The sequence below is a fragment of the Ailuropoda melanoleuca genome, chromosome 1, assembly GCF_002007445.2.
Source record: "Ailuropoda melanoleuca isolate Jingjing chromosome 1, ASM200744v2, whole genome shotgun sequence".
NCBI classification, from domain to species: Eukaryota; Metazoa; Chordata; class Mammalia; order Carnivora; family Ursidae; genus Ailuropoda; species Ailuropoda melanoleuca.
In genome coordinates, this window is record NC_048218.1 from 66102789 (window position 1) to 66129031 (window position 26243).

The 26243-nt window shown below is 42.4% G+C and overlaps 1 protein-coding gene across 19 annotated transcripts in view; it reads left to right on the forward strand.

Moving 5' to 3' along the window:
• Window positions 1–26243, forward strand: part of KALRN (kalirin RhoGEF kinase) — a 641300-nt gene that overhangs the window by 241682 nt on the left and 373375 nt on the right. For all 19 annotated transcript variants that reach the window (XM_034659631.1, XM_034659642.1, XM_034659663.1 and 16 more), the window contains exon 6: window positions 4277–4399. In XM_034659631.1, the coding sequence (XP_034515522.1) occupies window positions 4277–4399 (123 nt within the window). The remainder of the gene's footprint in view (window positions 1–4276; window positions 4400–26243) is intronic.

Below are 26243 nucleotides of genomic sequence, written 5' to 3' on the forward strand. Positions count from 1 at the left end.
TGAAGGTTCTGGTACAAACCTTATAGGGTCAAAAACTTCCCCTCCCAGCCTGTGAGAGAAGTCCCCCAAACGATTGGAAACAGCCTCCCTTAGAGTTCATCCCACTGTACATCACCACTCCTCCCAGGGGAGAAAAACCCACTAAATATCCAATCCTAAAACCACCTATGGGCTGGTTCCACCTCGCAGAACCTTGCCTGCTCTCCCCTAGAGGGTGTACTGTTGCTTTTTTTTTTTTTAATGATTTTTTTATTATATTATGTTAGTCACCATACAGTACATCCCCAGATTCCGATGCAAAGTTCGATGCTTCATTAGTTGCGTATAACACCCAGTGCACCATCCAATACTGTTGCTTTAATAAAACAGTTTTCTGCTTTCACTTTGGACACCCATCTCTAATTCTTTATTGCATCAGTGCCAAGAGCCAAGACACATGCTTTTTGCACCGACAGACATTTTGACCTCTAACGCACCAGACAAATGTCAGGGCTGAGACCAGAAATTACCTTTCTCTGGCTATCAAATAATGCCAGTTTTCTCATTGTCATTCTTTTCTCCAGAAGTTAGAAATGTAAGTTGCGGCAATGAATATACATACCTTCTGATCCAGGAGACTCATTAAATCTATTTTATTCTGAATGAAAAAAATATATTTCATAAGTTTCCAAATTGGGCTTGAATCTAAACCAGGAGCTTACCTCCTTTCTGGGAACCACTTAGCCCTTGCAAATGAGGAGAAACCCAGAAATGAGACTTGCCCACAGTCTCATAGGGAGTTAGTGACAGAACCAAGCCTGGAGCCAGCCTAGACCTCATCGTGCTCGGTGCACACACGCACATGAGTGCACACACATATGCACGTGTGCACGTATGTACACCCATTCTCTCCACAGCCAGATGCACTGAATGCAACAGAAATGACTGTGACCCTTGAAGACAGCCAGACTTGCAAGGGTGTGAGTCTTATACCAGTAAGCAGTAGACTCAGGCCCAGAGAAGACTTGAGACTCTCTCTTAGGAAATAGGCACCTTGGAGAGACTCTGGTTGCTGATATTACATGGGATCATCTGGTCCCCAGAGTAGGTCTTTGTCTTTCTTCCTGAGATATGTGTCACCTCTATGGAGTGCTGCCTTCAGCACGGTGGGTTTTGCCAGAATCCCCGGCCCTTGGAGAGCTGCTGGTATGCTCCAAGGTGGAGGCAGAATCTGGCTGAATGGCCTGGGCTCTGCCGTTGTGTGAGAAGCTCATTCAAATAGGTGTGCAGTTCCTCCAGTGCCCCCTCCTCTTGCCTGTCCTTTAGCTCTCTTCTCTTACTTCCCACTCAACCAGCCCCTGTCCAGCAATTCCTGCTCTGTAGCCCAGCCCAGAGCTGGCACCAGGCCATCTCATCATTCTGGGGCTAGCTGTAACTCCACTGCTGTTCTGCATATCTAGCTAGTTGTGAGACAGAAAATACAGGGAAGGTCACTTCTCGGCCACTGGGATATGCAAGAAAGTATATGGAGTGAGGGCTTTTCATCACAAGTTCCACAGACTCAGGCATTTCAGATTTTCATTAACTTTATTGATTATTTTGTCAATAAAGAAAAGAGATGAGAAATTATTTTAAAATGGGGTTGAGAAACAGAATTTTAAAGATAAAAAATTACAGAATAAGATCCTTCTACACTCCTGGGGCACTTGTCTTCTTTTTTTGCCCTTAATAATGATTGGGGGGGAGGGGAGTCCCTGTGGGACTGAATGCAGCTGGAGATCCAGGGTAGTGCACACAGCAGGTGTTGCCCCGGCCTCTGCAGGAGCCCCCAGCCGGAAACATCCGCGGATACGCGAAAGTCAAGGGTGATAATTTCATCCTTTCTTTATTATCCTGATAGGTGGCTGGGAGTGATGTGGGTAATTCAAAAGTGAGAATCACTTCCAAATCATTCATGTTTGCCTTTAGAAGGTGATGGGTTTATACTTAAGTGTAAGTTGTCACAGCCTTGATGTCTCTCTCCTGACCTCCAGACACATCAATCTCACTGCCCACAGTGCACCTCTGCTTGAAACTCTTGTAAGCCTCTCAAACTTGGCACATCTAAAACAGAACTCACTATCTCCTGCCTCCCATCCCAGCTTCTTACCCGCCTCTTTAGGTAGCAACTGTGGTGGCAACTTTCCTACGAGGACCCAGGGTGCATGCCAGACACCTGGCTTTTCCTTAGCTTTCCTCGCCCTCCCTCCCCAAACAATTGTGAGTTGTCGTCATCCCTTTCCTGGGAGCTCTCAAGCCTGCCCGCTTTGCAGACTCCCCTGTCATGCCCCTGAGTCAGGCTTCCAGGTTCTCACTGCCTTCCTCACCGGGATTACTGCGACAGCCTCCTAACTCTTCTCTCTGCCCCTCCTGTCCACATCCCACACTGCGATCAAAGCTCACATCACACTTCACTGCTTGGCTTAAAACCTTCCGCACCACTTGCTGCCCACAGAATATAGTCCAGGTTTCCTAAAGCCTACCTCCAGGGCACTCTGTGGTCAGCTGTCCCCGCTACCTCTCCAGCCCCATCTTCTCCTCACATCAGACTTAAGAGGCCCGGTTGGGATGCTTTCAGAGGCCTCCACGCACGGGCTGCACCCACGTTCTACTTCTCTGGTCTCCACATTGCCTGGAGCTCACATCCCTCTCATCTCCAAGTGGCTAATTCCTGCCTGAGCTGGGCTCAGCTCAGGTAGACACCTCCTCTGGGAAGCCTTTTCTGCTCTTCCTTGTCCCCACCCTATTAAGGGTGGGTGCTAGCTTGGTAGAACATATGGGACTTTATCTTGATAGATGTTTTTTTCAAGTTGTGATTTTATTCAACTCCTATGCCAAGTTGTTCTAACATTACATTTGGGTCCTTGTCTGCTTTCCACGCTGGTCTTTAAACCACTTAAGCTCAAGAACCACGTTAGTCACTTTTGCTTTTCCATTGCCTTGGACAGTGCCTGGCACATAGTAAGTGTCCTGCAAATGTTGGTTGACCATAACTGAATCTTTGCAGCGCCTCAGCCTGCACCTGCGCTCAGCTTCTCCATGCTCTACTCTACAGCCGAGGCCGTCCCAACTCTGGGGCTTCAGTTCAAGTAGAAGGGCCCTCTTTTCCAAAGGTTTCAGACCTTTCCTTGTTATATCACTTGACCGTACCTGGATGATAAAGAGGATTTCTTGGCTCAGGTACTAGGGAAGTCCAGAGACAAGGCAGAGGTCAGGCAGAGCTCAATCGGAGATCTGCCTGTTTCTGGCCATTGTTTTGGCTACACCCTTTCTCTGCTCATGGGCTTCACCCTTAAGCTGCCAGCAGAATGCCTGCAACAGTTTGAGGCTTGGGATCACAATGACAGTATCAGAGGGAGAGAAATTATATCTAAGAAGTAGAGTTCTGTTTTCCCAGAAGCTTCCAGGCAAACGTTCCCCTGTGTTTTATTGTCGACTCAGATAGCATTCCTATTTCTGAGACAATCCCATTGGCTGGGAAGTGTTCTACACTGATTGGCTTAGATCTGGTGTCCTGAGGTTGGATAGCCCTTAGAGTGATCCCTCCCTTGGAATTGGGGTTCTGGTCAGCTCCCCTTAATGTGTGTGGGCTGCCTGGGAGAGAAATGGAAGCCTAAACAAACAAACAAAAAAACCCAGGGTACAAAGCTAAGGGGAGGAATATACCTCAGTGCCCACCGTGCCAGCCAGAACTCAGCCTGTCCTTAAAATCCTCCCTCCTGGTTCCTGGGGTTAAGCAGAAACCACGGAATTGGGAAGCTTAGTCTAGATTCAGCAATGTGTGTGGTTGGGCGGTGTGATATAGTACAGGGCATGTTAGGGTGCCCATTGCTTCCAACAAGGGTTTCTCTCTTCTTCTAGTGCAGTAGGGAATGGATTACGCCTCCAAGTTGTGCCCTCAGCACCTGTCTGTGAAGCAAGCATGGGACCCTTCTGAGGCTTTCTAAACGTTTTTACGAAGGGGAAGCAGATAGGGATAATAAAAACAGCTGCTTCTGCCATCTCTCTGATTCTCTTAATCATTTTCTCTTTTTCCCTTAGGCTCTCTAGGGTAACACAGATGCTGATGATGCAGCCTTATGCTAAGAGTAGGGGCTTTCCTGGGAAACCGGGCTGTGGGCCACCCTTCTCTGAGAGTGATGACTGTTTCTCACTGGGCAGCAGCGGGAAGACTATTTTCCTTCCAGTAGCTCTGAAAGTTTTGCACTGTTGGACCCATGACCCTTCTGACTACTCTGTACCCTCTTGTCCTCTCTAGATGTTTGACTGGATAAGCCACAACAAGGAGTTATTCCTCCAGAGCCATACAGAGATCGGTGTGAGCTACCAGCATGCCCTAGACCTCCAGACGCAGCACAATCACTTTGCCATGAACTCCATGGTGAGTGGGGGGGGCCTCTTCTCAGCACTGCCTCTGGAGGCAGGACAGTGGGGGGAGGGGGGCTGGGGGGAAGAGAAGAAGGAGGGAGAGGTAGAAACAGACTTGAGACCTGAGTAAGAGGGAGGGACTCGGAAATGCAGACTCTTTAGCACTCCATGGGAATGTGTGCATGACGTGTGGCCAACCAGCTGTGCCTGTAGCAGATTATGGCCCATTTCTGCCTCTGGACTCTGCTTTACTTGGTGAAAAAAGGTGCTGGGGTTGTGGAATGCATTTGCTCAGCATAGGACGATAAGGGAAAGTCACCGGTTCTACTCTGCTGATTTAACCAACATCTTTCGGTCCCTAGCATATGTGAGTCACTGAGCTGGGATGGTGAGGGCCCCAGGCTCATTGGAAATGTTTCATTGGAAATAGTTAAGTGAATCAGGGCTGTTTATACTGGAGAAGGAGAGCCTTAAGGGACACACAATTGCTGCCTTTAGATATTGGAAAGGCTGTTTTGGAGAGAGAAGGCTAGAATTGATTTGTGTTAGTCTAGGAGGCAGGACCGTCCAGGGGAGTGCAGTTAGAGGGAGAGATAGGACGTGGCTTGGGGAGATGAGATGCACTGGGGGTTAGGTTGAAGAGTGTTCAAGCGGATGCTGAATTCACAGAGGAGCATTTGCTAGCTCTGTGGCCGTAGGGAATTTACTTCTCTGGTCTTCAGTTTCTTCATTCATAAAATGGAAATAATAGCTATCTTCTGAGGTTGTTGTGAGGGTCCAATGAGTCAGTTGTAAAGTCAGTTGGAGTTGTGCCTGGTACATAGTAGGTTATCAGTCAATGTCGGTATGACGATGATGGTGATGTAGAGGTCTCGTCCAGATAAAACCTGTGACCCCTTGTAAGCCGCACACTTTGGGATGCTGGTTTTTCCATGTGGTCCCCTCAAGACTTTTTTTCAAAATCTTGTCTACTACCCTTTGAACCCACTGTATTCAAAATGCCTGTGGTCTAATGATGCCTCAACTTACCTCGCTCTGTTCTTCTGCTCACTCTTCCTACTTGTGCTCCTTATTCAAAAGATTAGCTCCACCATCCCGCATATATCTGAACACCAAAGACACCTTCTTATTTCAGCCAGTGATGCTGAGAGGGGGGGCAAGTGTTAGAAAAACAGAAACATGGAGGATCACAGAGTCCAAAAAGTAAGAGAATTTTATTTTCTACCAGGTTGTTCTAAATACACTATGTACTAGACTTCATGTACTGAAGAAGAAACAATTTTGTCCTTAAGTTGTTCAGTTGGGGAAATAACTGAATCATGGTACAGCTTGATATGTGCAGTGATAGAGATACGCTGAGTTAACTGAGAAGCCTAATATGTCAGTGGTTTAAAGCAGCAGGGGTTTATTTCTTGGGCCTATCACATGCCCATCACTGGCTGGTAGATGCTGTGCTCATCGCAGGCACCTGGGCCTCAGGCTGACCGAGCAGCCACTGCCTTAGATGTTGCTGGTTGTCCCATACATGCTGGCTCTGAAGCTTCTGCTTAGAAGTGACACATGGCACGTTCACTCACACCTCATTAGCCAACACCAGGCATACAGCCTCATCAAACTTGCTGGATGAAGATATATGGTCCTACCATGTGTTGGGGAGGAGAAAATGGGGTGTCTGTGAATAACCCTGATGACTAGCCCAGGGAACCGTAGCAGGATGGAAGGTAGAGACAATCATCACGAAAATTAGCATAGAAAGATAACTGGGGCCTCAGAATAGAAGGTTGTGGGACCAGGCAGGGAAACATCAACATGGAGTTTGTTATCAATTTTTGCCTACAACAGACTTGTGTCTTCATCTACACGTAAAGACTCATTTCCAACTAGTCTCCTATAATTACGTCTCATCCCTGGCTCGCTTTAGTTGCAGAGGAGCAAAGCAATTGATTGCAGGTGATTAAGAATGTGAACTAAAATCTAGTCAGGTTTGATTATCTGGGTACCTTGTGGACTTCCCCTGGTGAATTTGACAAATTCTGTGTCAGAATCTTCATGTCACCCAACTGCTTGGCCCTAAGGCAGACAAACTCATTTTAATAAGAAGCAAAGACAAACATAATTAGGGAGGTAAGTCTGCCACCAAGCCCCTCAAAACAATGAACTACAAAGCTAAATAGAGCCGTTGGCTTCGAATTATCTGCACCGCTGCTCCTCTCTGTTAATATGGATCACTGAGAGTTAATGGCACAACAAAAACCTTTGTCCTGACAAATTTACTTTTGAAGTCTCCATTTTCAGGACAAAAAAATAAGGGAGGGAATTTACTGAAGGGAAACATCTTGTGGAGCTGGGAGAGAGAGAAGAGATTTAATATACAACAGCCAATTAGCATGTTCAGCGCATCTGGTAGTCTCCCATGGCCGACTGTGAAGGCTCGCCTCTCACAGAGGCTTCCTTGGACTGATTAGGCTGGCTCTCTGCTCTGGCTGGAGGGCAAGGCAGGGGAAATCCCAGGGTTGTTTGATCAAATGGCTGGGCACCAGTGCCTTATAAACATGGCTCTGTGCCTTTGTTAACCAGTAGGTTTACAGGTTTGTTATTAAAAGCAACTTCCACAAAAAGGGATGTCAGCATCCCAAACAGGTGAAAGGAGGGAATTACAGACTCCTTTTCTCTGGCCTGAGTGATGGATGTTGCTGCCAAGAAACAGATGAATCCAAGCAGCTACCGGTGGAGCCCAGTGACTACAGAATGATCCACTACTCAGGGGACGTGGGAATGTGGATTGTTCTGTAAATTCACGGAGGCATCTCTGTTTCTGTTCTTGGAAATCATACACCCACCTATACATACACCCACAAAGCTGCCCATGTAAAGGTACATGTAGCGTGCTTTGTTTCGGGTTATAGGTAAGTTCTTTTGATATTTATTGCTGAAATAGGCCAGTGATTCCATACCTTTTGGGAAGGTCACAGACTCCCTCGAAGTCTAATGAAGCTTGTGGGTCCTCTCCCTGGAGTAATATGTATATGAACACATTTTGTTTTAGATAATTTCAGGGAATTCAAGAATATCCTAAAGCCTGTCAATCAGCCTCTCCAGTTTAAGATCCTAAACTTCGTGGTTTCTTCATACATTCATTCCGCAAACAGTTAAGGATCAGATATTGTGCTGGATATGGGCATATGGTAGTGAACAAAAGAGATTCCGGTGGAGGGACAGATGTTTAATAAATAATCTCACAGATAAATATATAATTACAAACCAATAAGTGTTATGTTGGAAGAGTAAGGTATGCTATGATAGAGTATAATAAAAGGAACTCAATTTAAATGGGGGAGTCAGGTACATTTTTTAATTGACAGTCAACCCTGACTTAAAGCTCATTGTTATTTTTATTGATAGTAATTAATGGTCTGTGAATTAACTCTATGATGGATCAAAGAACTTAAAATTTAAAAAGTCCCTGGTATATTGTTTTATAAATAAAATTAATCAACTTATAATTTATCTGGCTTTTAAGTTTTGTTTTCCGGTGGCTAATGTTATATGCTGGTTAAAGACTCAACTCCAGCTGAGGTGACCACTACTGAGAAATAATTGCATATCATGAAATCATGGGAGAAAAGCCAGAAATTTCCTAAGTTCCATCAATGAATTGGTACCAATAAAGGCCATCAATTATTAATACACCAAGAGTGTGGGAGTGATACCCTATTGAGTAAAGTACATGAGCAACTCTGAAAGAAAAAGTTTAAAATTGGTTGATCTTTGAATTTTTGCCATAACATCTTTTGTTTTGTTTTGTTTTTTATGATTCCCACTGGGGAATTCTAGTTTTTTGATCTTCAAAATAACAACAACAATGATAATGATAATAATAATAATAATATCATCTTACCTACTAAACCTAGTAGGAAAATATTCTCAGGCTTCTTGCAGTTCCTCAGAAAGCCACATTTCTTGAGCTCTCTGAGGCCCTTCTCTTGCTTAATTCTGCCTGTTGTGGAATACTTTCTCACAAATTCTCTTTCCTCTGAATGTGGCCTTCTCTGATGGGAATGTGGACAGATGGAAGTAGGGTTGAGCTGTAATATGCAATAAAACAATCATGTAGCCATCCGTGTTCTATTTCTTCATGAAAAAGGCACTCACAGGAGTAAATCCAAATGTAATGCAGCCTTATTTACAATTTTAATTAGCCAGTTCTTTGGGAAATAAATTGCTAATGGCTTCTGTCTAGAGTTTTAAAATATGAAATGATGTTCATTTTCTATTATTATGATTGTGAGGATTCACATTAGTGATAACCAGGTGCAGCTGGGTGGTAGGAAGCCTTTATGCTCTTGCATGTTTGATAGCTGCTTTAATCCAATTAATTTGTTCACCAGAGGCACGTATTGCCATTTGTTTGTGTGTAAATCAGACCAATTGCAGCAAAGCCTATGGTGTTCTTTCTTTTTGTTTTGAAGGAAAATTACAAATGGTAGCACCAAGGAAAAGTCAAATCTGGTGCAAGAGAAATAAAGATCTTGAGGCAGGTCTCCTGATCCCAATTTGAGAAGCCTTGCTCTGGGGTCATCTGTCATCTTTATGCTTGTCACATCCCCAAACCATGATTCTGTAGCACTTTCCCAACCCCAAACAGGGATCACTTTTTATAATGACGATGTTTCTAGATTTCACTGTAAACACACACACACTCACACACGTACACACTATTGTGACATTTAAATAGCTAATGTTTGATCCTGCCATAGCTGCAAACCCCCTTAGTAGACATAGAACCTGTGTAAAGAAGAAAAAGAGAAGAAGAAGGAGGAGGAGGAGGAGGAAGAGGAGGGGGAGGAGGAGGAAGGGAGGAGGAGAAGGAAGAAAAAGAGATCTATTTTATCTGGTGTGCGTTTGTTTTTATAGTATAACTTTTTTCGAAGAATCACATAGTGAGGATCCCTGGGTGGCTCAGTTGGCTGGGAATCCAACTCTTGATTTTGGCTCAGGTCATGATCTCAGGGTCCTGTGATTGAGCCCCACATGGGGCTTTGTGCTCTGTGAGGAGTTTGCTTGAGGATTCTCTCTCCCTCTCCCTCTGCCCCTCCCCCAAATTGTACAAGCTCTCTCTCTCTCTCTCTCTCTCTCAAATAAATAAATTAATCTTAAATAAAGAAGAATCATGTGGTGAGCTTGCTAAAAATACATATTTCTTTTGGCTCCCACCCTAGTCATAGACAATCATAATTTCTGGAGGATGAGGCCCTAGGAATCTGCATTTTTAACAAGTTCCCCCGGGTGATTTATATGCACATTGAAGTTAGTTATGTTATTCTGTGGAATCTATAAGTATGAAAGAGTCACTCCCTAAAATAAAACATCAAAGTTCTGAAAGACAGTCCACTTCCAGCATGATAGCATGAGGAACTCCACAGACCCACTCCCCAGTGAAACTGCTACAAATTATTTAATTTAATTTAATTTAATTTAATTATTTTTTGATGAAAATTATTTTACAACAACTATTTAAAGTCTCTGGAAATGTTCCTAAGTGCATTCAGCAAATGAAGAAATGTTTATTCAAGAAAATCTACTAAAACTCAATAAGAACGTTGAGTCTATGGTATTTGAACAAGACCCACTCTGTCCCTCTCCCTTCCCAGTTCAGTAAGATGAAATTGCCTTCCAAACTGGTGCAACCAAGAACACAGGGCCCCCAGCTCCCAGTTGAAGGACTGTCATCACAGGACATTTCTTATCCTGTCCCAAGCTACCTGTTGCTGAAGCTAAGTTCTGGGTGAGTGTGGCCAAGCAGGGGGAACTCCTTCTTCTGCCTACCTCCTACTCATGAAACAGAGGCTCTACCATAGGTGCAACACTACTGAGAATCCTAGGGCCCCAGTATCCCTTGCCCCAGCTTATAAGGCAAAGGTTCCATGCTGGGAGAGGCAAACTGAGGCCTGAGGCTACTCATCCCATTCACTGAGTGTTCAGTTGCTGAATTGGGGGGAGGGTGCAACGCAGCAAGTACACCATTGTCCCTAACTCCAGCCCCACAGCCAAGGCTCAGAGATTTTGCCTGGGGGTAGAAGCAAACTAAAACGGAGAGCTCCAGGTCTTCTCCCAACTGACCTCATTTGCAACAGAGAGTGGAGAAGTTTAAGCCAACAGCCATCTCAAACATAACCTTAAGGTGATGCGGGTGAAAAGCAAGTGGGAGAAGATTGTTAGAGTCATGGGAGATACAGGACAAATAGAAGGCAGGCTGATGTGCTAGAGAGAACTGGGAAAAGAGACCTTCTGGGGAAAGAACAGATCTCAAACACAGACCTCACAGACTTTCCCTTCAAAAGAGACTAAATTTGGTTGGATAGGTCTGTAGAGCATTTTTATGCCCCAGGACATTGTCAAAAATAATAGAATAATCACCTGGCAATTAGTGGGTTGCTATTGCTGTTATTTAATAGCTACAAGTGGTCAGAGAAAGAGAAAATTAAAGACAGCACTACCAAGACCACTCTCATCCCAGGGTGATCATGGGAATACCCAAGGCAGTACCACCTGTGGAACAAAATCAGAGGTCATCCACTGTGGGGAGGTGAGGTGGAAATAGTCTTCAATAAAATAGTCCAGCCAGTCACAAAACAAATAAGCAAATAACAATAACAAGACCCAGAAGTGGGAGATTAGGACCCAGAGTGCTATATTATCTAAAATGTCCAGTTTCAAAAAACAATTATAAGACATGCAAAGGAACAGAAAAATATGACCAGGAAAAAGGGGGGGAAACCCACAAGAAACAGAGAAAATGCATGCACTGGAAAGAGCAAGCAACGGAAACTGCCTGTGAGAATGACCAGATGTCAGGTTTAACAAAAATTTCAAAGTAGCCATTATAAATGTTTTTTTAAATGAAACTGATAAATTATTGAAAACTACTTCTGAAACTAATGATGTACTATAAGTTGGCTAATTGACCTTAAATAAAAAAGTGAAACTAATGGAAATAATGATTGAAGAAATAAAAGAAGGTTTGATGGTAATGTCTCCTTAAACAGAGAATATCAGTATAGAGATGGAAATTATAAAAATGAACCAAAAGGAAATTTTGGGGTTGAAAAATACAATTACTGAAATGAAAAATTCACTAGAAAAGCTCAACAGTAGATTTGAACTGGCAGAAGAAAGAATTAGCAACCTTGAAAATAGATCAATATAAATTTTACAATCTGAAGAATAGAGAGAAAAAGAATGAAAGAAATCAGGACCTCAGAAAAATATGGTATAACAGTAAGTATACTAACATATGCATAATGGAAGTGCTAGAAGGAGAGGAGAGAGAGAATAGAATAGAAAAATATATTAAAAGAAATAATGGCTGAAATCTTCCCAAATTCATTAAAAAATATTACACAGCCAGGAAGCTTAGGAAGCTCTAAGTAGGATAACTGCAAAGAGACCTACAAACAGACATATCATAGTAAAAATACTGAAACCAGGGGAACCTGGGTGGCTCAGTTGGTTAAGCATCGAACTCTTTTTTTTTTTTTAAGATTTTATTTATTTATTCGACAGAGATAGAGACAGCCAGCAAGAGAGGGAACACAAGCAGGGGGAGTGGGAGAGGAAGAAGCAGGCTCATAGCAGAAGAGCCTGACGTGGGGCTCGATTCCATAACGCCGGGATCACGCCCTGAGCCGAAGGCAGACGCTTAACCGCTGTGCCACCCAGGCACCCCAAGCATCGAACTCTTGATTTCAGCCCAGGTCATGGTCTCAGTGTCCTGAGATCAAGCCCCATGTGGGGCTCCACACTGGGCATGGAACTTAAGATTTTCTCTTTCTCTCTCTCTCTCTCTCTCTCTCCCCCTTTACCCTTTTCCCTTTGCCACTCCCCCCTCTATAAAAGTACTGAAAGCAAAAACAAGGAGAAAATTTTGAAAGCAGCATAAGAAACTGACTTGTCACAAGGGAATTCCAATAAGATTAGTAGCTGATTTCTCATCAGAAACAATGGAGACCAGAAGGAAGTGAGATAATATATTCAAAGTGCTCAAAGGAAAACACTGTCAACCAAGAATCCTATATCCAGCAAAGCTAGCCTTCATAAATGAAGGTGAAATAAAGATATCCTCAGCTAAACAAATACTGAGAAAAGTTGTTGTCAGCAGACACATTTTATGAGAAATTATAAAAGAAGACCCTAAACAGTAATTTGAATCCACACAAAAAAGACAAAGAGTACTGGTAAAGGTAATCATGTAACTATAAAAGACAACATAAATGCGTATTTTTTCTTTTTCTCTTAGTTGATTTAAAAATTAATTGTATAAATGTGTATAATGTACTATTGCGCCTGTAACATACAGAAATATATGTGCCAGTAAACCGCAAGAAGTGAGTGGGAACAAAGCTGTATTGGAATAAGGAAATTACTTCATATGGTAACTTGAATCCACAAGAGCAAATGAAAAGATCCAGAAATGATAAATAAGGAGGTTAATATAACAAAAGCTATAAATATATACTTACTCTTTTTTCTTGTTTCTGCTTTATATATAAAATAGATAATATAACAATCTAAGTTTGTAGCATTTTTAGGTGTGATGTATATAATAATAATATCACAAAAAGAGAGGAGGGGAATAAAGCAATATAGGAGTAACATTTTTACTCATTGGAATTAATTACATCTGAAGCTGATTCTGATAAGGGAAGATATGTATGATAAGCTCTAGAGCAGTGGTTAAGAAAATAACTCAGAAAATATAGTGAAAAAAAATCAGTAAAGATGTTAAAATGCTACATTATTAAACATCACCTAATGCAAAAGAAAGCAGGAGAAGAAGAATAAAGGTATAAAAAATGTGATGTAGATTAAAAGTAAAATGGCAGACATAAATCCAACTATATCAATAATGACATTAAATGTTAAGGTGTTAAACACTCTAATCAAAGGTAGAGCTTGTCAGCCTGAATTTTTAAAATGTGCAACAACAACAAGATCCAAGTATAGATTGTCTATAGAAGACACACTTCAGATTCAAAGATTATAATACATTGGAAGTAAAAGGTTAGAAAAGATATATTACGCAAACAGCAACCACAAGAAAGCCAGAATGGCTACATTAATAACAGACTTTTAAATAGACTTTCAAACAAAAAATGTTACTAGAGAAACAGAGGGACCTTTTGTAATGATAAAAGGGTCACTCCTTCAGGAAGGCATAACAATTATCTGAACATATATGTACCTAACAACAGAGCACCAAAATACTTGAAATGAAACTGACAGAAATGAAGGGAGAATACAATCCTACAATAATAGAGACTTCAACACTCTCATTTTTAATAATGGACAGAACAACTAAGCAGAAGATAAGTGGGAAAATAGAAAACTTGAAGCAAGGAAATAGAGGATATAAACCAAATTGACCTAACAGACATCTTGGAATACTCCATCCAGCAACAGCAGACCATACATGTTTCCCAAGGGTACATGAAAATTGTCTGGGATAGATCATGTGCTAGGTCATAAAACAAACCTCAATAAACAGAAAGGATAAAAATAATATAATTATGCCCACAATGGAATAAAATTAGAAATCAACAACAGAAAGAAATTTGGGATATTTGCAAATATGTGGAAATTAAATAACACATTCCTAAATATACAATGAGTCAAAGAAGAAATAAAAAAGAAATTGGAGGGGCGACTGGTTGGCTCAGTCAGTTAAGTGTCCAACTCTTGATTTCAGCTCAGGTCGTGATCTCCGGTTTGTGAGACTGAGCCCTATGTTGGGCTGCACACTGGGTGTGGGGTCTGCTTGGGATTCTCTCTCTCCCTCTGCCCCTCCCCACTGCTCACACATGTTCTCTCTCCTTCTAAAAAAAGAAAAGAAATTGGAAAATACTTTGAGATGAATGAAAATGAGGCACAACATACCAAAATTTAAAGGATACACCTAACAGTGCTTAGAGAGAAATTCATAGTTGTAAATACCTGTATTAAAAAATTCTGAAATTAATAACCTAGCCTTCCACCTTAAGGCCCTGGAAAAAGAACATAAAGGAGGCAGAAATAAGGAAATAATAAAGATTAGAGTTGAAATTAATGAATTAGAGAATAGAAAAACAACAGCAAAGTCAGTGAAACCAAAAGCTGGTTCTTTGAAAAGATCAACAAAATTAACAAACCTTTAGCTAGAATGACCAAGAAAAACAAAATTACTAGAATCTGTGAAAAAGGAGACATTATTACCAACCTTACAGAAATAAAAAGGATTGTAAAGGAATACTAAAACAAATAATAGTATGCCAATAATTTAGAAAGTTAGATGAAATGGGCAAAGATGAAGGCCCAGTTGCCTTCACCACTAAATTGTAAGAAAGATTCAAAGAAAAATTAATACTTATTTTTCAGAAGCTTTCCCCCAAAATAGAAGAGAACGTTTTCCAACTCTTTCAGTTAGTCCAGTAATACCCTGATACCAAAACCAGACAAAAACATCACTCAAGAAAAGAAAGGTACAGATTCATATTGCTTGTGAGTATGGATGCAAAAATTCCAATAAAATACCAGCAAACTAAATACAGCAACATATAGAAAGAATTATACACTATGACCGATTGAATTTTTCCAAGATTGTGAGGTTGGTTTAACATCAGTAGAGTAAAAAACAAAAAATACATGATAACCCCAGTAGACTTAGAAAAAGCATTTAACAAAATCCAACACCTTTTCATAATAAAAGCGACTAAATAGGAAGAGAACTTTCTCAACCCGTTAAAGGGCATTTATCTATGAAAAACCAACAGCTAATATCATACTTAATGATTAAAGACTGGATATGTTCCACCTAAGACTGGGAACAAGACAAAGATGTTTGCTCTTGTCACTTTCTATTCAATATTGGAGGTTCTAGCCATGGCAATTATTCAGGAAAAAGAAAAAGCATCCAAATTAGAAAGGAGGAAGTAAAACTATTTCTATTCCTGGATAACATGACCTTGCATATGGAAAATGCTAAGCCATTCACTAAAAAACTATTAGAAGTAGTAAATGAGTTCAGTAAGATTGCAGGATACACAATCAAGATACAAAAATCAATTGTATTTCTACATACTTACAATGAACAGCCTGAAAATAAAATTAAGACTGGATTAAGAAGATGTGGTCCATATATACAGTGGAATATTACTCAGCCATCAGAAAGAATGATTACACAACATTTGCAGCAACATGGACGGGACTGGAGGAGATTATGCTAAGTAAAATAGGTCAAGCAGAGAAAGACAATTATCATATGGTTTCACTCATTTATGGAACATAAGAAATAGCAGGAAGATCGGTAGGAGAAGGAAGGGAAGAATGAAGGGGGGTAAACAGAAGGGGGAATGAACCATGAGAGACTGTGGACTCTGGGAAACAAACTGAGGGCTTCAGAAGGGAGGGGGTGGGGGATTGGGATAGGCCGGTGATGGTTATTAAGGAGGGCACATATTGCATGGTGCACTGGGTGTTATATGCAAGTAATGAATCGTGGAACATTGCATCAAGAACTGGGGATGTACTGTATGGTGACTAATATAACAAAATAAATATTATTAAGAATCAAAAAAAATGAAAATGAAATTAAGAAAACCATTCCATTTACAATAGCATCAAGAAGAATAAAATACTTGGGGAACTTTTAACAAAAGAGGTGTACTACTTGTTCTCTGAAAACTACAAAAACATAGTTGAAAGAAATTTAAGAGCTAAATAAAGGGGAAAACATCTCATATTCATGGATTGAAAGACTTTATTGTTAAAATCACAATCAATCTATAGATTCAGCACATTCCTATCAGAATCACAGCTGGCTTGTAGAAGCTGATTCTCAAATTCACATGGAATTACATGGGACCCAGAATAGCCAAAACAATCTTGAAAGAGTGGGAGGACTCCTATTTCCTGACTTCAGGTCTTTCCACAAAGTAATAGTAATCAAGACAGTATGGTACCAGCATGGGATAGACATATAGATCAATGGAACAGAATTTGGACTCTGTAAACAAACCCATATGTCTGTGGTCAGCTGAGCTTTGACAAAGGTACCAAGACCATTTAATTTGGAAAGAATAGTTTTCTTTCAACAAATGGTGCTGGAACAACTAGATAGCCCCATGAAAAGAATGAAGTTGGACCCTGTCCTCACATTAAATTAAAAACATATAAATTGGACTTCATCAAAATTTAAAAACTTTGTGCTTCAAAAGATATAATCAAGAAAGTGAAAAGATAACTCACAGAAGGGAGAAAGTGTTTGCAAACCATTTATCTGATAAGGGTCTTGTATATAGAATATATAAGGAATTCTTACAAGTCAATAAGAAAAGACAGCCTAATTAAAAAATGAACAAAGGAGGGACACCTGGCTGGCTCAGTAAGTAGAGCATACGACCCTTGATCTTGAGGTCATGAGTTCAAGCCTCATGCTGGGCATAGAGCTTACTTAAAAAAAAAATGGACAAAGGATCAGTGTAGACATGTCTTCAGAGAAGATATACAGATGGTCAATAAGTACATGAAAAAATGCTTGATATTGATAGTCATCAGGGAAATGCAAATCAAAACCACAATGAGATATCATTTTACACCCATTAGAATGATTAGTCAGATAATAACAAATGTTGGCAAGGACATTGAGAAATCCAAACCCTCTTACACTCCTTCATACACTGAAGGAGTGTAACATGGTGTGGCCCTTTGGAATATAGTCTGGCAGTTCCTCAAACAGTTAAACATAGAGTCACCATATGTCCCAGTGATTCAATTCCTATGTATATACCCAAGAGAAATGAAAACATATGTTCACACAAAATGTCCACACATTGTACACAAGTGTTTATAGAAACATTATTCATAATAACCAAAAGGTGGAAATAACCCAAATTGTCCATCAACTGATGAATGGATAAACAAAATATGGTATATACATATAATGGAATATTATTTGCCCATAAAAAGGAATGAAGTGTTGATACATACTTGTTAGATAAATAAGGATATTAAGCATGCCACAGCATCTGTTGCCAACCTGGAACAGAGTTTGGGCAGCAAGGATGTAGGACTGGTAAGGTGGGGCCTTCACTTTTTCAGGAGCCCTATAGGACATGACTCTAGCAGATGTTGAACAACCCTTGGAAGGCAGGGGATGGAGTGGGCTTGGGACCGGGGTTTCTTACAAGGTCCCCAGGTGATACATACTAAATTCCAGAAACTAGTGGACTAGATGATCTTTCACATTCCACCTGACCTCAAACATCTTTGTTTCTGAGGTTCTAATCCTAAAGGTGGATATAAAACAACTAAAATGTGTCCCTCTCTGACGAGAATGAATGTGATCCTGTGTTTGCTGTCAACACTGGGATTCCTAAGGCAGGCCTTCTGAGGAAACCTATACTTGTAAAATATTGCACATATCACCAGCCAGACCTATTCTTACGAATCAAGTTGAACAGGATGCAGTGTTTGTATCTCCACAAACAGCCATGTGGGTGGAATTTCGCTCTTCTTCCAACTCAGTAGGAGGATTAGATTTTATTTTCTGATCTGCTCAGTATCCATTTTTGAATCCTTGCTCTTGGCACCATTGTCAGCATTAAACTTGTCTTAAGGAGAGAAGAAGATGCTTTGGAGGGGGCCCGGGGCAACTGGTGCACATGGCTAAGGCAGCAGTCCTCACCCTGGCTGCCCACTGTCGTCTCCTGGGGAAGTTTGAAAAAACACCCCATCTGGGCCTCACTATCCTGGACTCTGATTTACCTGTGCTGGGGTAGAGCCCGGGAAATAGGTACAAGTTTGAGAACCAGATTGAGAATCACTGGCTGCAGGTGAAGAGAAAAAGCAGCTGACAATAGGCAGGGGTCAGACTGGAAAACTACTGCATAATGAGCCTGTGGAACTAGAGGTGAGGAGTTCCCTTCAAGGTCAGGAGGATCTAGAGAGGAGTATCTACTCCTTGCTCCTAGCTCCCCACCCCAGCCTTTCTACATGGCCCATTTACCTTTGCCCACTGGTCTCTAATCAGCTGTGTTTTAGGGATTGGCTTCAATCCAACAGAAAAACCCAAGGAGGCTCCTTGGCTGCTGCAACAGAGGCTTTCTCAGCCTTGTCCTGATGCACAGTGCTGACTCTTCTCACCAGTTACCCAGTCAACTGGGTCCCTTCTGAAAGCCTGCTCTGAGCTGATCCACAGGGCTTGGCTGACCACTCAGATTTCTGACTTGTGGCTGACACTGGCCTGGTTCAACCTTCTCTCTTACTCATACACCCCCTCCGAGCCCCAGACTTCCCTCTTCCTCCTCACTCCTGATTCTCTGCGCACAGCCCTGGTTCCTCTTTTCTGGCTTCAATCCACTGCTTTCTGGGGCCTTCTGTCAGCGTGTTCCTTGCCCTCAGGTTATTTGCTGGGCCCTCTTGATGTGTACCCCTTGAGCCTTGTGGCTCAGTTGACCCACACGCTCTTACATATGCACATGCCTCCACTGCCTGCTCTCTGACAGGTCTGCAGCTGCCAAGGAGTTAATTTGTCTGAAATTCAGCCAAAGCTGACTCATGCCTCTTCTTTGAGGTCTCCTGGAGCCAAATGAAAAGCATGAAATGGTCTATGAAACCTAGCACGTCAGATGAGATAATGTACACAGAAGTCTTAAACTGTAAAGCATGACACAAATATAAAATATTGATAATAATAAGCAGCAGTAATGTTGCATATGCTATTCTGGGGCATGGGTGGTAGCCAGCCAGGAGTACCAGATAAGGGACAGAGACTGATGAAGGACATACAGGGAGTTTGAGAATTGAGAGGTCAGGACCAGGTAGGCATATGGGAAGGGAACATTACCAAAAGCAGAGGTCAGAATGCCTGACACAGCCGGAGGCCCACAGATGAGCAAGAGCTAAAAGATTCCCATCAGTAAGTCCTTTTGGCTCTACCCTCAAAATATATCCAGAATCTGGTCACTTATCACCACCTCCACGGCCACCACCCTGGTCCAAGCTGCCATCAGTCCTACCTGGACTATTGTTGTAGCTCCTACCTGGGCTCCCTGCTGCTTCCTTTGTTCCCTTGTGGTCCATTCTCAACACAACTGCCTGAATGTCCCTGCCAAGAATAAGATACATCATATTGTGCCACTCCTCCACTCAAAAATGCTTTAATGTCTTCCTGTCCTTCTCAGGATACAAGCTGACATCCCCTACCATGGCTTACAAGGCTCTACGTGGTCTGGACCACCCCAGTTACTTCTCAGATCTCAGCCTCTACCACCTATTCATCTGCTCTAGTCACTCTGGGCTTCTTGCCATTTCTTGAACCCACCAAGGGCATTCTTGCCTTGTGGCCTTTGCTCCTGCTGCCCCCTCTACCCGGAGCTTCTTCCTGCCCACAGCCATATGTTCACTCTCTCACTTCATTCAGGGATAAGCTCAGGTCTCACCCCTGACTTCAGGGGTCAGCCTGCCCTGACTTCCCTGTACCATCACATACTATACTTTTCTCAGCTATATTTTATGCAAAACTGAAATAAGAAAGATATAGTAATGTTTATTAATTTATTGTCTGACTCTTCTACTAAACCGTAAGCTCCATGTGCATAGGAATTTTGTCTGTCATATTCCCTGTTTGCAGTGTCTTGCATTGTTGAATGAATAGTTGAGTAAGACAGCAGATTTAAACTCCAGCAATAAGGTAAGACATCGATTAAAGGAGCAAAGAGTTGCCTTAATCCTGAGCTTTCCAGAGCCTCTGCAGAGATGGGGATGTGTTCTTCAGGGTGACTGGCCTTGGGTTTTCAAGTGAAGATTATTGCTCCAAGGAGGGAGAGGACAAGAGACTCCTGCCCATTTTAGAGTTGGGCTATTCTGGGAAGTTCGAGGACAAGTCAAGGGCCCCAAAGGGGAGACTTCAGAGATGTAGAAATTTTTATTGAATTCTCTCTCCAGGAGCCCTACTTCTCTGAGACGCGAGGCTTTGAATCTTTGGGAGAAACTTCTCTTCATCACCTTCCCTCTCCCTTTGGGGACATCCTTCACCAGCCCAACTGCTTTCTCATCTGTGGCAAAGTAAAACAGGGTGGTGGAAAGAGCATGGGCACGAGGTGCTAACTGTTGCTTTGTGTTTCCTGCCTGGTTGTATGATCATGGGCAAGTTGTTCCAATTTCTCAGAGCCTTACCACTGTGTCTGTAAATGGGGGGGGGGGAGATAAGGATAGTGCCTTTGCCAGGGGTGTTATAAGGATGAGATGTGATCATGCATTTTAAGCACAACATTTGGCACAATGTTGTGCTTGGCAAATGTTCAGGTATTATTGTCAGGGTCAGGAGTGCTAGAAGAAACAGTTCTCCTTGTTCTCAGAGTTCCTGTCTACAGAGCTTCTCAAACTTTAATGTGCATGCATATCGCTTGGGACAATCTTGTGAAAATGCAGATTCTAATCAGAAAGTTGGGAAGGAGCTTGACATTCTGCATTTCTAACCAGCTCCCAGGCTGTGCCAATGCACAGATCGAGCTCTGAATAGCCAGGCCTACAAAAGAAAGGGCTGAGGGAGAAAATACTGGTGAGTATATATCCATGAAGTGTTGTAGCCTCTGATTTCAATTTTAAAGGTATCTGAAATTACTGTATTATAACCCAGAAGAGCTAGCTACATTGATCCCAATCACTTTTCCCACTGGTGTCCCGGATCTGATTCCAGTCATACCCATTCTTCCCTAATGTGGGAATCCTGCAACACTGCCTCCTACAAAGATACTCACCACTTCAAGAAGTTTCACTCTGGGCTGAGAAGGGAGAGAGAGACCGGCTTCTCTTTTACTGAAATCTGCTCCTGGGTTTCCTTGGCCCTCGGACATATGGCCAGGCACTTGTTTTCATGGCTGTTTAATGGTTTGTAGAAAAATTGCTGGAGGAAACATTGCTACAGCAAGCCAGGCAAGAGGGACAGAGGGATTCACGGGCCAACGTTATCTTTGCTGAGCACGGGGGCTGCTCCAACTTCTTTCCTCTCTCCATCCGACAGTGACAGATGGCTTCCACGTGGTTTGACCTACTGTCTGGCCAGACCTGACCAGATAGTCATCCATCAACTGCCCTATTTGGCCCCCTCGAGGGCACCCTGTGGTTTGTGGGAGGCAGAAGTTGGAGGTTTCATTTAGAGCTCGTCACATCTCATAGCTATTGTAGTAGAGTTTCAAGCATGGACAGTTCTTATTCCAGATGTTACTATCCCCGTGGCCATATGTTTCGAGGTGGGATCAGCAGGTCTACATGGTAATGTTAAACTAATTAATCATAAACTGATGCTTTAACAGCATCAGGACCCAAAGTGGGTTTGGAACTAGGAAAGATGTAAGCAATACATATGGTATCATTAAGCTGGAAAGAGGAGGTGAGGCTCAGCTTTTCCTTGCTCTGGCACGATCTGTCTTCTTACTGATACTGAACGCTACTCACGAAGCCTCTGAAAGCTGTATGGGAAAATCTCCAAGTATTTTTCCTTATGGTTCTCCCTGAGTGTGACAAAACAAAAACTTAAATTAATATAAGCTGCAAGGCATGAGAAAAAGATAGCTATGAACAGAGGGGTCATGCAGACTAGGAACCAGGAGACTAGGGTCTACTCCCAGTCAGCCTCTCTTTCGGTGACTTGGAACATACCACCTAATTGACTTAACAAATTTTGAAACACCTCCTGGGTGGATTCAAAAAATGTCTGGGTTTTATTGTTTTTTTTCCTAACTGTAAAATGAGACTGTTACATGAACTTGGCTTCTCAAAAAACTTTAAATGAAGTGTGTTTATATTCTTTTCCTTATTAAAGCAGTATTTGCTCATTAAAACTTATCTGTTTCACTCGTAGTAAATTGTGCCTTACTTAAAAAAAAAAAAAGAAGAAGAAGCTTTATTAAAGTAAAAAGAGATGGAGTTTTAGTAATTACAGCTTTCATGGAATGCAACCTGACCAGATTCATGAAAAAAATGCATTAAAATAATTTTGAAATCAAAAAATATTTAAAATACATTAAAATAATTTTGAAACTAAAAAATATTTAGAATATCAAATCTATTAAAATTAAAAATACTCTGCAACCCCTAGCATTATTTTTAGAGGCAAAAAGCCCCAAACTAGAAACAATCTTTGTGCTTCAATAAAAAGAATGAGTTCGATAAAAATAAAAGGTTGGATATAAATTCCCCCTTCATCCCAACACCCATAGATAGCTGATGCTTTGATGTATTAACATCAGTGGTGAGAGGAAGAGCTAGGGGATAAAATAAAATACTATATATTTCCTCTCTATAGTTTTAGAACATTTTCCCCCAAGTACTAAAAATATGTATATCCCAAAATTATTTTTTAAAATGCTTCTCTGTACATGAAAGAATTGAGATGACAAAAAGAGCCTAGAGGAAGTTCCTACCACCATGCATATCAGTGTAAAGTAAGCATTCAATAACTAATAACATTTGGGTGTGCCTCCCTGGTATACATAATGTTAGTAATATGTATATTCTCAGCCAAGGCCCTGCTGTTTATATATTTTGTATTTAGCATTTTGATTTAACATCCAGTTTTCATTTGACCCAGGTGATTTTGCTGAGTACATTGGCCCTTGGCCGGGTGTTTGCCTGGCTTCCCTCCCTTGACTTTTGGATTTGGAGAGTCAAGGTCTCCATGGCTTGTCTGGACTGAGCCCCTTTCCGGAAAGTGGCCCCTATAGGTGGCCTCACCTCCTGTGGTGATCTTAAGGGATCACAACTTCCATTTTTGTAATAGTAATTTAAAAGCTGCAGCCCCTTAACGAATGGAATTGGGAACCCTATGTGCAGAACTCATTCTTCCCAGAGATGAGACAGCTCTTCCGTGGCTCCCCTCTGTCTCTGAACGCGAGAAGCATCACCCCTGGATGACGAAGTGAAGTGCCGCAGGCCTGGCCTGGGGAGGAGGCTTCTGCCACCTTTGGCAGTACGGTCAGTGATGAGGCAGAGGATCTGTCCCCTCGTGTGAGGACAAGGCATACCCACTTCTGGATACTCAGGATATGCCAGAGTGCTGGAGATGCCCTAAGAAGGCTATCCCAAGAGACAAAGACCTTTGCTTTTCCAACTTATGGTAGGAAAGGACACCGCATGTGTTGCAAGGGCATGGCTCACAGAGTGATTCATTTGCTGATTATGAATTTCTGATCTCTCTGGGTCAAGGAAAAACCTGTGGACAATCCAGGACCCCAGACCCTTGAATCCTAGGAAAAGGGTCTCTGCCAACAGGGGAGGTACGGTGTGCAGGGCAGTGTCCTGGCAAGCGACGAGAGCAGCTTTGCCTGCTGTAGGGCTGGGCACACGTGACAGGCTCCTGTGGAAAGGGACTCCTCCCCAGGGACAGCAGGGGACACTGTGGCATGTTCTCTGTGAAGTACAGTAGGACATTGGGTTGTTGAAATATCTGCCTCTTGTTGGAATAGTTGATAATTTTTCTGTTTGTTATGCTTTTTACTAATCCTTTGATTTGGTTTGCACTTAATTTGGTGAGTTAGTACCAGTGTTCTGGAACTGGATGAGGGAAAAGAAAGGTCATTCATCGAGTTATCAGTTCTATGTCAGACAACAGACCAGATGCTTTATGTTATCTCATGTAACCCACAGGAGAGAGTGTCTGATTCGGCATGGGGACATATGACCAAGGTGTAAAATTCACCCCTACTTTTAGGAGTGAAGTGAATGGGGTTCAGATAGTACACACAGTCAGCAGTGATCTGCTCTTGCCATCAACCCCTAGCCCAGAGCCTAGGGTTACCAAAATGATAGCTTCTATCAAATGATTATTTCTAGAAGAACCAGTATCTCCTTCAGAGTGTACTATGTAAGAAACTTCATTTAGGGAGAAAATTTAGCTGGGTTCTTAAATGAAAAGTTATGATTATCTTGCCAGCAACTTTGCCTGCTTTTGTGGCCAGTGAGGGCAGCCAGGAGCCAGGTTCAAAATGAGAATGTTTTGGCAGGACTGAAAACTTTCATCACGGTTCTGCCAACTAGTTCTTCCAGGAGGGTGACTTGCTTCACTGATTTCAGTTATTCACAGCAGGGGGCAAGGCCCTGGGAGAAGGGCCGTCCATCCTATGATGTCCAATTAATGACTGCAGGAATGAAACAGGAAAACAGAATTTAGGCAACAAAAGCGGAGGCCGGGTGTAAGTATAGAGGGCTTTTGAGTTAGTGAGATTTTTGCTTCAATTTAGTTATATTTTCCACTTGTGATCAAAGCGATGGTGAGAGGGAGAGACCTCGGCAGGATGGCAGGTGGGACGGGGTGGGTCATGCCACACGCTGTGCTGCAGGTGCACCGCCTATCGCAGAGTAGATCCTGTTTACGTCTTGGACTGTGTGATACTGTGAATAATGATAATGTTAACTGCACTGCATCTATGTGAGGGATTTAAATTAATAAAGCAGTTTTGAGGTAAGGGCTTAAGAAAATACACATGAAGCCAGAATTATTAATCACATTGCTAACTTCTGGCCCGGAAAACTAGTTAGTCTAGGCAGCTCAGCTCAGGGGAAGGGGCTGACAAGGGGAACATCTGGTCCTTGGTCACCCGGAGGCTGAAGAACTCAGGGGACCTAGCTGCAGCGGTGGTCCACTCATGACAGGCCAGAGAGCAGAACCAGGATGAAGGGGTGAGACATGTGGACAGCCAAGGGTGGGCTGTGTCCACTCCAGGGTAGGCAGCGCTGTTCTCCCTGTCTCACCCCGTGCAGACTTCTCCTTGCTGACCCCAGAGCACACAGAGCAGTCTTCTAAAAGCATAAATCAGATCATGTTACTCTTTTGTTGAAAACATTCCTGTTGCACATGGACCCTTGAAATCGTTGAGTTACCCTTGTTTCTTCAGTGAATGCCTTTCCTCCTTCATAGAAGAGGGTTTGGGGAGAGGAGTAGATTTAGTCAGTATTTCCCTAGTCAGCACTGAAGATAAGACCGAAGAGGAGCACCTGGGTGGCTTGTCAGTTGGGCCTCCAACTCTTGGTTTTGGCTCAGGTCGCGATCTTGGGGTTGTGGGTTCGAGCCACATAGTGTTCCGTGATGGGCATGGAGCCTGCTTGGGATTCTCTCTCTGCCCCTCCCCCGTTCACTCTCTTTCTTTCTCTAAAATAAATAAATAAATTAATTAATTAATTAACAGAAGAAAACTGTGACCTCCTAAGTTCTTTCTACATTGAATCTGGAACTGACCCTGCTTACTCAAATAGAATGTCTGAGATTATTTAGTGCAACACCCTCCTTTTAAGGATAAAGAACCTGAGGCACAGGGGAAGCAAGTGACATCCTAGGTGAGCGTTAGAGCTGGACCAGAGCTCTTGTCTCCGGACTTCTGGCCAAGGGACTTTGATGCCCCTGACTGATGGACAGCTGTGTAGATAGAAGGGCCTTTTTGGCTGCTAAGAAAGAATAGCAGGGCCAGATTGGAGGGAATAGAGGAAGCACCTGGTAGGGAATGGAAAGGCTGTAAAGATAGAAAATATCTCTTCCTGTTGGCCATGTCCCCAGGGCAAACATGACTCCCAAATGCTCCTTAATGGGGGCATAAACAGTGACACAGAAGAACCACAGGGATGGATTGGCCAAAGGCCATGACATGTCATTTATGCATAATGACTAAGCACCCCTATTTATTCAGACTTTTAACCCAGATCTTTAACCTTACTCTTTCCTTTTAAGTCATCGGAGACCTTCTCTACCATTCCTCTCTTTTCATTTGGTTTTTGGCTGCTATTTAGAATCTAGCTGTGCATTTGTCTTGGGTTCTAGGCTGAAGGAAGAT